This window comes from Chenopodium quinoa, unplaced genomic scaffold, assembly GCF_001683475.1.
Source record: "Chenopodium quinoa cultivar QQ74 unplaced genomic scaffold, ASM168347v1, whole genome shotgun sequence".
NCBI classification, from domain to species: domain Eukaryota; kingdom Viridiplantae; phylum Streptophyta; class Magnoliopsida; order Caryophyllales; family Amaranthaceae; genus Chenopodium; species Chenopodium quinoa.
Genome location: NW_018744290.1, coordinates 1,868,437 through 1,880,290, shown reverse-complemented (window position 1 = coordinate 1,880,290; position 11,854 = coordinate 1,868,437). Strand labels below are relative to the sequence as shown.

At 36.1% G+C, this 11,854-nt stretch overlaps 1 protein-coding gene across 2 annotated transcripts; it reads left to right on the top strand.

Annotated features, from left to right (window-relative positions):
• Positions 1–3,162: 3,162 nt before the first annotated feature.
• LOC110695209 (probable mediator of RNA polymerase II transcription subunit 26c) lies at positions 3,163–6,680 on the top strand. Of its 2 annotated transcripts, none has more exons than XM_021872435.1 (10): positions 3,163–3,679; positions 3,801–4,331; positions 4,445–4,513; positions 4,604–4,686; positions 4,807–4,883; positions 5,035–5,096; positions 5,214–5,247; positions 5,337–5,470; positions 5,990–6,074; positions 6,203–6,680. In XM_021872435.1, the coding sequence occupies exons 2-10, from the start codon at positions 3,861–3,863 to the stop codon at positions 6,301–6,303; spliced, it is 1,116 nt and encodes a 371-aa protein (XP_021728127.1). In that variant the 5' UTR covers positions 3,163–3,679; positions 3,801–3,860; the 3' UTR covers positions 6,304–6,680. The 2 variants fall into 2 exon arrangements, with proteins under 2 accessions (XP_021728127.1, XP_021728126.1); XM_021872434.1 differs by having other exon boundaries at positions 3,165–3,683.
• Positions 6,681–11,854: the final 5,174 nt, after the last annotated feature.

Genomic DNA, 11,854 nt, shown 5'->3' with positions numbered 1-11,854 from the left:
CCCATTTAATGTTTTACTGTCTTTGAAATACATAAACATAAATATCTTCAATTGCATAACATGTAAAGATTACGAGTATAAAAATTTGATATTTTAGATGAGACATTGTAATAATTATAACAACATTCTACCGGATTATACCATTTGTTATGGATAACCAAGGATTTGTAGTCAAAATTTTCTAAGTTTGAACCCAAATATTCCAAAAAATACAATGGGCAAAAAAATAGAAACGGAGGGAAAATATATTAATTTAACGGAGTTGCGTGAACTCAGGTGTATAATAACAATTTCTCCTATATTATGAGTATACTTTCTCGGTTTTTTTTTTATTTTAATTCTAACATTTTCCTTTTTACTCGTAAAAAATTGAATATTAACTGCATCATTATGCTTTATTCACCTTTTTACTCTCTAATTTATTTGTATCACTTGACAAATTTGACATTCTCCATCTTATACTCTTTTTATTAAATCATGTACACATATCATATGGTACGATTGATTAAAAAGAAAACGAAGGAAGTACGATGTATTAGGAATCGAATCTGTACAGCGGAAAAATTAGGAAGTTATTTAAGGAGGGGAAGGAAATGCAAAGCGTTCAGCGTTAGTTAGTGAGTAGTGAGGTGGGGTCAAGTGATAAATGGTAATGGGGTGGCTCATATTATCACTATCATTAATGATTTTGTATTATTTAGTTGGACATTGCCCGAACCTTTTATTAGCTCTCATTTAAAGTGTTGAACTACCATGGTCCGTAAATTGATTGGTTGTGTGAATTTGCAACAAAGAAAGTAAATGGAAACACTTTCTCAAATTAGATGCCTACATGTGGGTATCATTCTTATCTTGATTTGGATAGAGTTTGTGTTTCATGTGTCATGCTTTAATTTTAGGTGTGAAGTGAGTCAGTATTAAAGATCGAGAGTATTAAGTGATGAATTATTTTAAAATGTATATATTACAATAAATGTGTATGTATTTTGTAATATAGACTTTGGTTAAAATTCAAGTAAAAAAGTTAATTAAATCAAATTAAAGTAAAATGTTTTCAAACAAAGCTCTGTATTTGATATAGAGTGAACAATTATTGATATTGTTGGTATACATTGCACTCAATAATTATGGAAATTATCAATTATCAAGTTTGCACTCAATAGTTAAAATATTGGTATCGATATCTTGTTTTTAAGGTAACATTTTATTAAGAATGAACTCCTAATCAATTATAAAATGATATGCATAGGAGATCTTGAGAAGCAATGTGTCACACACTCACACTCTCATACTACGTATTCAATATATAATATGCTACAATATTTTCTTTCACCTCTACTCAGATTATGTTTGGTAAGAGTTTTTTTTGGAAACGGATTCAATTAAGCCATTATCGGTATCAAGTATTTGGTTAGAAGATTTGAGTAATAATTACCATTACATAGGAGTAATGATTTTCACCTATTTGTTACCTCTCTAAAAATTAAGGTAACAATTACCCTAACCCGGCCTTAAACAAAAAGAAAAATGTTAGGATTAAGTGGTTCCTTTTCATGGTTAAATCAAACAAATAAAAAGATAAGAGTTAAATGATTCCTTTCCATTCTCTTATTTGTTTCCTTTTCACTCCATTCTCAATATTCATACCAAACACCCCTTATAATAATAATACATAAATCAACACACAACAACTCATCGCATGAAAATTGTGTGTAAATTTGTGATGATAAGTGTCAAAACTAATATCGAACTAGTACGTGTATAACAATAAAACGGACTCCCCATAGAAGGGGCACTCCCGTATCTTACCGTTAATAATAATAATAATAATAATAATAATAAAATCGGACTCTAGTTGGAATTGGTATATCTATTTGCATTGGGCCTTTGATTCAAGATTGGACTTTGAACAGTTAACTATATGTAGACATTTCAACTTGCAAATCGATTGTGGGCCTGGTCAACATTAATCTACACGAGTACTTTCATTTTTTGCAAACTCGAGCTTTCCTGAATTGATTGCACGCTTTGCATACCCTTGTCTTTCATGGTTGTCTTGTTGCTTTAAATATCCTGTCTTACCTTGCTTTAGCTTCTTCTTTTTTTGTCCAAGAAAAAGTCAAAATGTTTTTACAGAGTATAAATAATTATGTAAAAGATATTATAGACTCTAATTTTGTTTTTCAAAGATTATAGTAGCACACTTTGTATTATACTTCGTATGTTCTTTATCTAGCATGTTTCTAATTAAGGTTAATGCACAACAGGACATTAGGACGTTTGATTCGTAGCAAATATTCAACTTTTATTCGTTTCTTTCTCTCTTACTATTCTTCATCCTTCATCTCCATGCTCTAACTCAATGCTAAGATTGCTAACTCATTTTAGAGGAAGCTTTTCCATGCTTATGTAACAAACTTATAAAAAAAAAAAAAATTATGGCTTTTTCAAGCTATCTTGTGTCATCTTCATATTGAGTGCCTTTATGGCTGAGATTTATAAACACGTGTTATACTTTAATATGTACATGTATTAAAGGGTACAAATTGGTTTTATCCACTTATTATTTTTTAAAAAAAACTATTATTATAGAGTGTAAGCTGACTTGATATCACAAATTGATTATTCATGGTGGAATTGTGCTTGAACTCAATCCGCCCTTGACCAGTCTCCTTTACGCTTTTGATATTGACCACGTTACAGTTTGGATCAATTTGACTCGGTTTCTTTTCCATTATCTAAAAGAAGTTAGAGAATAGAATCCTTATTATGTAAACAAATACAAAATATGTATGTCTAAAATAGATTAGGTTGGATTGGACCGGTGTACTCAATTTTTAAAAATTCCATCATCCAAACTTTACAAGATTTACCCTAATTGAAGCTACTTAATGGCTCGAACCCAATCCAATCCTAATTTTTCAGCCCACTTGGCACCTACCCATTTAGCAATCCCTATCATTAACACTTTAATCATCTTACCTAAATCACAAAACTTCAACTAAGCATTATTATAAGAATATACCAAAATCCTACCAATATTCCACATTTTCCACAGCAAGTAAATATAAGAAATGGGTAAAAAAAACAAAAATCATGCATTAATTTTTTTTAATAATAACAAACCCAAAAAATGAGGGATATTGGAGACCTAAAGTCCCAAATATTCCCTCTTTCAAAAACAATATTTTACTGAAAATAATAATCTAACAAAAATCCAAACACCCCCCGGAATTCTGTCCTTTGGGCGCTCACTGGCACCCACACACAGACACCCAATTCCCTCAAGAATTTTAGAGAGAGAAAACCAAAAATTAAGAAGAGAGAGAAAACTAAAAATTAAACAACAATTTTTAACTCTTGTTCTTGGTCTTCATCTTCTTCATCATAACTTTGTTTCTTCTCCTTTTTATTTTTTTATCTCTATTTTCTGAAGTCAGCGTATATTGTATTTCTTGCATAATACTACTATCATTATCTTAATTTAGTATTATATTTCACATCATAAATCATACTTCATTAGATTATAATACAAACACAATATTGTTCATTCATAATTTTATATTACTATAGTACAAGAAAATTAAATAAAGACCCAAAATTTGTCGAAATATCAATACCAAATCACCGAGAAAAGAAAGAAATTTCTGGGTTTGTCAAGAGCTTCAAACTCAGATCTGTAGGTAGTTTCAGTTTCATCTTTTTAAGTTACTGTATTAATTTTATTAATTCCTAATTTTTGTCAAGTTTTTTTATTGGGTTTTTAATTTTTTAGATCTGATTATTGCTAATTATTGCAGAAAAATCCGATATTATTGGTGGGTGTTAGTTGTATATAGAGTGGTGGAGGTGGGGTAGAGATGGATTTGGATGATTTCAGAGGAATATTGGGAAATTCTGGGGTAGATATTTGGGGGATTATAGAAACTGCAATAAAGGTAGCCTCTTTAGATTATGGAGATGAGCTTAGAGTTAGGAGAGATGGTATTGTTGAGAAATTATACACAAATTGTCATAACTGTGAAGCTGCAGTTTGTAATGATAATAAAACTAATAATGGGTTTGTTACTAATGCTGTGGTTGAGGCTGTTTTTGGGAGTGAAAGGGAGGTGATTCCTAGGAAATCGAATTCGCCTTCCACCCCTGTTTCGATCCGTGGTGGGGATGATGTTGATGAGGATGCTGAAGCCGAGGCCGAGGTGGATGTGGAGGAGGAGTTGGAGCAAGAATTTCAGGGGAGAAGGTTTGTTGAGAATGAGGAAGATGATGAGGAAGATGATGAGCTTAGGAGGATTCTTTCTGTTAGAGAACAGATTGAAGACACTAATCAGGTTGAATTTCTTTGTGTTTGTTTGTGTTGATTTACATGCTGCTGTTTGTATTTTGGTATGATTGATTGTGTACTAATAGTAGTTATAATCATGGGTTTGTTGAATTGATTTAGTCTGAGGATTCATTGGTTGATTTGCTTCAAAGTTTAGCTGATGTTGATATTACATTCAAAGCTCTTAAGGTTAGTAGCGTTGAGCTATATATGTTGAATGCATTAATATGCTATTACTTTTGCAAAATATTGAGTTTGTTTTGGTGATTGATTGTGAAGGAAACTGATATTGGGAGGCATGTGAATCGATTGAGGAAGCATCCGTCAGGCGATGTTCGGAGATTAGTGAAAGTTCTAGTCAGGTTTTGATTAGTTCTGTTTTATATTGCTTGATCAAATTTGTTTTTTTGAATGTGCAAAGATTGAGTAGATATGGAGTTGTTGATTTGGACGGTTTCTTGTGTTTGTTGTTTTTTTGGTAGAAAATGGAAGGATTTGGTTGATGAATGGGTTAGGTCAAACACACCTGGTGAAGTTCAATCCTCAAATAATCTTATTGGTCTCTATCTCTTCCTTCTTTTAGCTTGTTTTATGATTATATTGTTGAAATCATATATTGCGATCCAAAAAAAAAAAGCGGAATTTTATTCCTTGTCTTGAATCTTTACTTTATTTTCCTTGTAATGTATGACTGTAAATTACTGGCTCAGTTGATGGAGACTCGCCGCTGCAAACTGTTTCAAAGAATCATCAAAATGGCAATCACAATCAGGTATATATGTTAAATGTTTCTTTTGCAAGGAAGAATATGAATATGCTTAAAAGCTTTCTTTTGCTTTTATTGTTTTCTTTATGAAAGATTCTTATTTTTGCCAATTTTCCTTTGCAGGTTCCTGATTTCGCCTACTCGCCTAATCCACACAGTAAGAAGAGAACCTGATTCTCATACAGCTTACATAGATCTATCGATTGTGGTATTGATATTGTTTGTCAAAATTCCTTGTCTCGGCAGATGGAAGTTTTGTATCTGATAAAAATATTTCGGAGATGGAACCTAAGAGAAAAGCTCCTCTCCCTCCTCCCCGTAGAGATCCTCCAGCCAGGCCCATGAAGAGTTCTTCACCAGCATCAGCTCCTCCACCCAATGTACACCTTTTTCAAGATTTCAATTTGCTGTTTGGCTGATGAAAAATGAGTAGAACTAGAAAACATTATGCAGTCTTCTGGTTTTCCTTTCACAGCTCAGCATTTTCCAAAACCTCAAATTTGATTTTACTATGATTTTAAAGGTTAACTGAATTTTCTGAGTTAAAGTCGTAGAGATATATCGAAATGTTTTGGTGAAAGCTGGTCATTTATGGAGGAATTGTGGAAACAGTTTGAAATAGCTTAAAGTGAAAGATAAGTTGCCTGATCAATTTCCTATCTATTTTCTACCAGATGGAAATTTTCAAATTGGTCTTTTGAGTCGTGAAATTTTCAAAGAATTTGATAACAATTCTGCTTAAAATTGCACCCTTGGAATGGATTTTGATGTGATCAAAGTCATGTTATCATTTTTGGCTCGTTCAAGTTTTATGTTCAAAATTTTCTCAATTGAGGAACTGAGCTGGAAAAGTTTTCTCTTCAAAATTTTAATGAACAACTCCCATTGGGATGTTGCAGAAACAGAAAGAGGTGCGAATTGACCCAGATAGGCTGGCGTCTGCTAGGAAACGGCTTCAGGAGAACTACCAAGAAGCTCAAAATGGTTTGACACTTGAACCCTAAAACACCATTTTCGTTAACCTTAAACTATAAGTAATGCTTGTTTTTGTTTGTCATACTGATTACTGATCTAGTGCTTTTTCCTTGCGTTTTGGGTTGTCTTTGTTAAAGCCAAAAAGCAAAGAACAATCCAAGTGATGGACATCCACGAAATACCGAAACCAAGGAATTCTTTCTTTGGAAGAAACAAAGGTGGCTTTCAGAGGCATTAGTGGATTGTCTTCTTAGCTTTTCAAGAAAGCTAAAAAGGATTATAGAGAAACAGAAACACCAACACACAAGGCTTTCAGAACCTAATTGGAAGAAAGCCTGATGAGAAGAAAAAAGAGGAAAGTAACGGTTTTCGGTTGTCCACGCAATATTTTGAGTACTACGTATAATTTTTATTTTTTTCTGGAACAATGTTCCCTCGTTTTGATGATTCCCCCATTGATATCGATCATTCTTAGTAATTTGTCAAAGCATTACAATAATTAAGTTGTGGACTGACTTGAGTAAGGGGGTTTCCCAAGTGGTGGTTTGCTGGTTTGTACAAAAGTTTGAAACTACCTTTGTTTCTATAGAATTTTGATAGGAATATTCTCCCTTACATGTGAAAAAACAGAGTTGGGTTTCTCCCTTTCATCGTCCATGTTCTAATTCTTCTCCTTGCCACCACGCCTCGCGTAAAATTGACGGAAGGAGAAGAATTCGGAACAGGATGAAACATAATTCAAAATGCCATTACACTAAGTGTCCTTAAGCTGATGCTACAATTCTTGACAGCAAAGGCGGGCGATTTTTGGAAAAAAGCGTTGTACTTTCGCCTCTAGGAGAGTGAAAATCTAACAGTTTTTGATGTGCATAAATGTAATATTCCATTTTTGTATAAAGTCTAGTTTTCCCACCATTTTTGCGAGGAAGATCAATAATGAGTTCATGTGATTGTTATACACGTGGCTTGAACTTTGCATGGAAAGTGGAGTTATGAGTTGCTTCCTTAAATAGCTGCTTTTGGGCAAAAATGTAAATACAAAGGGTGTTCAGAAGTAATTTTGGGCGATGCTCCCTTTGTTACATTTTGTTTTTGACAGAATTACAATAGAGCGATTCTCCTAGGCCTTAATCTGTAATATGCTTGTATATTAATAATCCAAATTTTTATTTTTATTTTTTATTTTTTAATGATCCAGTTTAAGTAAACACATATCAATGTAGAATCAATAATATCTTTAATTTTTTAATACTCTGTAGTAATTTAAATTAGAATCAGTAAAAGTGAGATAGAGTAGTTTTTATAGGTTGAGACAAAGTGTTAGAATTCAACTCCTTTTGATGTATTAGATTCCATTTAAGTGATTTCCTAGAGTTTAGGTTATGTTTTCTTAGCTTGAGATCCCATTATTGTGTTACTGTCACATCAGTGTTCACTAGGGATTCTCCTTATATGTCATTTAAAGCTCTTTAGAGGGCGAATGATTAATGAAATCTTAAAGCCTTCTACCAAGTGTTGCCTTTCTTTTATGCTTGTTTGTTGTTAGACCTTTATAGATATTGTGTCTTACTTGCATATTAGCTCCCCTCCAACCCAACTTGATGCGCTAAGGACTCGTGGTTCGGACCCGCTTGTGTCCGCTTTGAAGTATCGGCCGTCACAAGCCCCGACCACCCGCACTCCGTCGCCCAGATAGACGTGAGTGCTCCTGAGATTCTATTGCCCGCTTGTGTTGCTTTGTGCTCACAAGCCCCCGTTCCGCTCAAGGCTAGCGTTCTTGCCGCCAAAAGGCTAGAGCGTGCCGCACGTTTCGGGGTCCAAACTCCCGGACCGTGACAGTTGGTATCAGAGCCGAGGCTCAAATCTCGTCGCAAGCAACCCGTGTAGGCACCAAGGAGGGCTACACGAAGATGGAATTCGTAGAAGAAAGGCTCGCTTGGCTCGAGGAGAAGGCGGAAAAATGGGCCGAGCTCCAAGTCATTGTACACGAGCAAGCCGAGCAAATTGTGAAATTGATGGCTGATAGAGATGCCCTCAGCGAACAATTGCAATTTGTTCAAGGAAAAGCCGACGAAGCACTTGAGAAATGTGCTACCTTAACGCGCGCTGTGGGCAGAGACGCACTGGGTGTTGGTGCGGCGAAGATAAAGCCGCCCAAACCTCGCGACTACAGTGGCGCTAGAGATGCGAAAGAAGTTGATAACTTCCTCTTCGACATGGAGCAGTACTTCCAAATATGTCAACTAAGTGACGATCAAAAGGTGGATACTGCCATCATGTACTTGTCCGAAGATGCTAAGCTGTGGTGGCGCACCAAGCACGCAGACATCGAAGCAGGAAGGATCAAGATTGATACATGGGCGGAGTTCAAAGAGGAACTCAAAGAACAATTCTACCCCGTCAACACAGCGTTTGTTGCACGGATGAAGTTGTAAGAGTGCCTCCAGAAGGGTTCTCTTCGCAACTATGTTAAGGAATACTTGGCGATAATGTTGGACATCACAGACATGAATGAGAAAGATCGTGTGTTCAACTTTGTCAACGGGCTAAAGGAATGGGCGCAACGAGAGATTTTGAGGCAGAATATTGATACCCTCGCTGCTGCTATGTGTGCTGCTGAGAGATTGATGGACTACTCAGTCGGGAAGGGTCGTCAATCCGAGAAGGATTCAAGTGGGACGTCAACACATTGTAACAGTCCGTCTCCAATCTCTCCAAAGGGTACAGAGAACGGCTCACGAGTATCGTCCAACACCATTAATACATATCATAGAAGAAGTGGAGGAGGTGATGCCCAGAGACAAACATCTACCCCCTCCCACAACTCAGGAAACTCGAGGGCCGGCGCATCCTCGGCAAACACAAGGGCAATAAACTGCATACTTTGTCGAGGTCCACACAAATGGTGGGATTGCGAGCATAAAGAAGAACTTGAAAAGATCCAAAAGAGATTGTCATCCATGTCCGTTCAGGAGGCCACAAAAGAGACTAGCAGCGATGAGGAGCCTACATATAGGATGGGTTCCATACGACGCCTGAGTGCTACGAGAATGATAACACCTCAAGAAGAACCAGAAGTCCGATATCTTTCGGCAATGCAAGTGATGTAGCCTGAGAAGAAGGCAACATCGAAGAAACAAGCTCGCACCAGAAACCCAGAGAAGCGGGAGATGAAGCCCATGGAGTTGGCAACATCCCAGATACACACCCGCCAAAACCAGAATCAGTCACAAGGTTCGAAGCAAAGAGCGACGAGCCCGGAGACACCAAAGAGACACCAAAGAAGAACCTCCCAAGAAGGAGGAAAAACAGTGGTTGAGCAAACAACGCAAGGCGCGTGCAAGGGATTACAAAGAAAATGGTCACCCAAGAGGCACCAACCACAACTTGAAGCTCTCCACCACAGTCTCAAGGAAGCAGCTGTCCCCCTTAATTCAACAGATTCCACTCCCAGGAGGAAATTTAGAGATGAAGCTCTCAACAAGATGTTCGAGCCTTGCGACTCCAGAGACAAGCTCCTCGTCAACAAAGAAGATCCAGATCAAGAGTCAGATAAGATTCCAGAAGATAGCCGCACCAACGGCGCATCCGAAACTTGAGATAGTTTAGGGTTTTCTAATTTTGATTGTAACTTTTGTAAGTCGACGAGGTCGTCGACAGCTTAAGTGGGGGAGGATGTTAGAATCCAACTCCTTTTGATGTATTAGATTCCATTTAAGTGCTTTCCTAGAGTTTAGGTTATGTTTTCTTAGCTTGAGGTCCCATTATTGTGTTACTGTCACATCAGTGTTCACTAGGGATTCTCCTTGTATGTCATTTAAAGCTCTTTAGAGGGCGAATGATTAATGAAATCTTAAAGCCTTCTACCAAGTGTTGCCTTTCTTTTATGCTTGTTTGTTGTTAGACCTTTATAGATATTGTGTCTTACTTGCATATTAGCTCCCCTCCAACCCAACTTGATGCGCTAAGGACTCGTGGTTCGGACCCGCTTGTGTCCGCTTTGAAGTATCGGCCGTCACAAGCCCCGACCACCCGCACTCCGTCGCCCAGATAGACGTGAGTGCTCCTGAGATTCTATTGCCCGCTTGTGTTGCTTTGTACTCACAAGCCCCCGTTCCGCTCAAGGCTAGCGTTCTTGCCGCCAAAAGGCTAGAGCGTGCCGCACGTTTCGGGGTCCAAACTCCCGGACCGTGACACAAAGGCAATAAGATTTTATATGATGGTTTTTTCTCTCTCTCTCTCTCTTGTTTATTACTTCCTCCATTCTTTTTTACTTGACCCAACTTTTACACTATACACCACCCCTCCTTTGACCATTTTTTGTGAATAATATGTAAGTAAAAACATATTCATATGGAATTTTTTTTTGAATTTGTCTTAATAAGTACTATCGTAATATATAACTTTTATAATTTTTACTTATGAAGAATTAAAGTTATTGGTCGTTAAAATTTTACATTGACAAGTGTGATAAAAGAAACAAGTAAAGTAAAAAAGAACGGAGGAAGTAATATCTAATATTACTAATATTAGCATGTATGAAGTAAACAGTGCTAAATTGTTCAAAAAAAAAGTAAATAGTGCTAAAAAGTCATATTGAGGCACCAACAAAATAAACAGAGAGAATAAAGTGGAATGTGTTATGGATTTTTTTTTTTTTAAAAAAAAAAATAAAAATTTAATGTGCAGTAAGCCAGTAACTAGTCAATCAGGCCCGTTCTTGACATTTTATGGGTCCTAGGCAAAGTAAGAAATTAGGGCCCTTATAATAACATGTTAGCACTTTAGTATAATAGTTTCTCCATTTTTTTAATAAGTGCTCTATTTCTCTTGACCATATATACAGATTGATACAAATCTTTGATCATGATATCTTTCATTATCAATAAGTATAAATTATAAAAATTAAGTAAAGAATGACATGGGAGAAGTTGCCAATGCAAAAAGTAAAAAAGAGTTAGTTAGGGCAGGCAATCCTTGCACCTTCTTTGAGGGTAGCACTCTAGAGTCTAGCCCGCTTCACTCCGCTGGACTACAATAAGTTTTATTCTGTATTTGTGTTGATTTTTTTTAATATACAAAAACATGCACTGAGATTTATGGGGCCCTACCAGCCCTGGGCCCTAGGCCGTCGCACCTCTTGCTTATGTCTAGGGCCGGGCTGTAGTCAATATATCTATACTAGTCTATTAAAAGGCGTTTTCAAAAATGTCTAGCCTCTAATTTTACAAATAAGTGTCTTACTATGAGATTTTTTATGCAACCTTTTGAATACAAATATTAATATGTAGCAAATGTAAATATGAACAACAAATTTAATTACAAGAAAATTGAGTCATAAATTATCGCGTATATAAATGATCAATTCCATGTAATAACCCGGGGCATCGCCCAAACTCAAAAATTAGTTTACGATTTAAAAGACGTTTTTGAAATAAAAGAAATATCCAATAGATTAAAGTACGGGGTATTTAAAACATACGGATACTTGGTGTATATAGTTATTTGTAAGAACTACGAGTATTAAAAAACAAAAATATGTACTCCGTAGGAAGAAAATAGCTAAATTTTTTTTACAGTTAATAACCAGAAATTTAGTTACTACTGTAGCAGCAGCAGTATCAGTTTCAGATAATGGAAGTCAAAATGTAAGTGCCGATGTATTAATTGTCCTTTTTTTGGCATATTGTGAATGTGGTGCTTCTTTTTCATCTTTGTGGTTTTCGTTGCGTAACATTATACTCCGTGGGTCCCTTTCTTTCGCCTACTTATTAAGTGGGCCCCTTTCA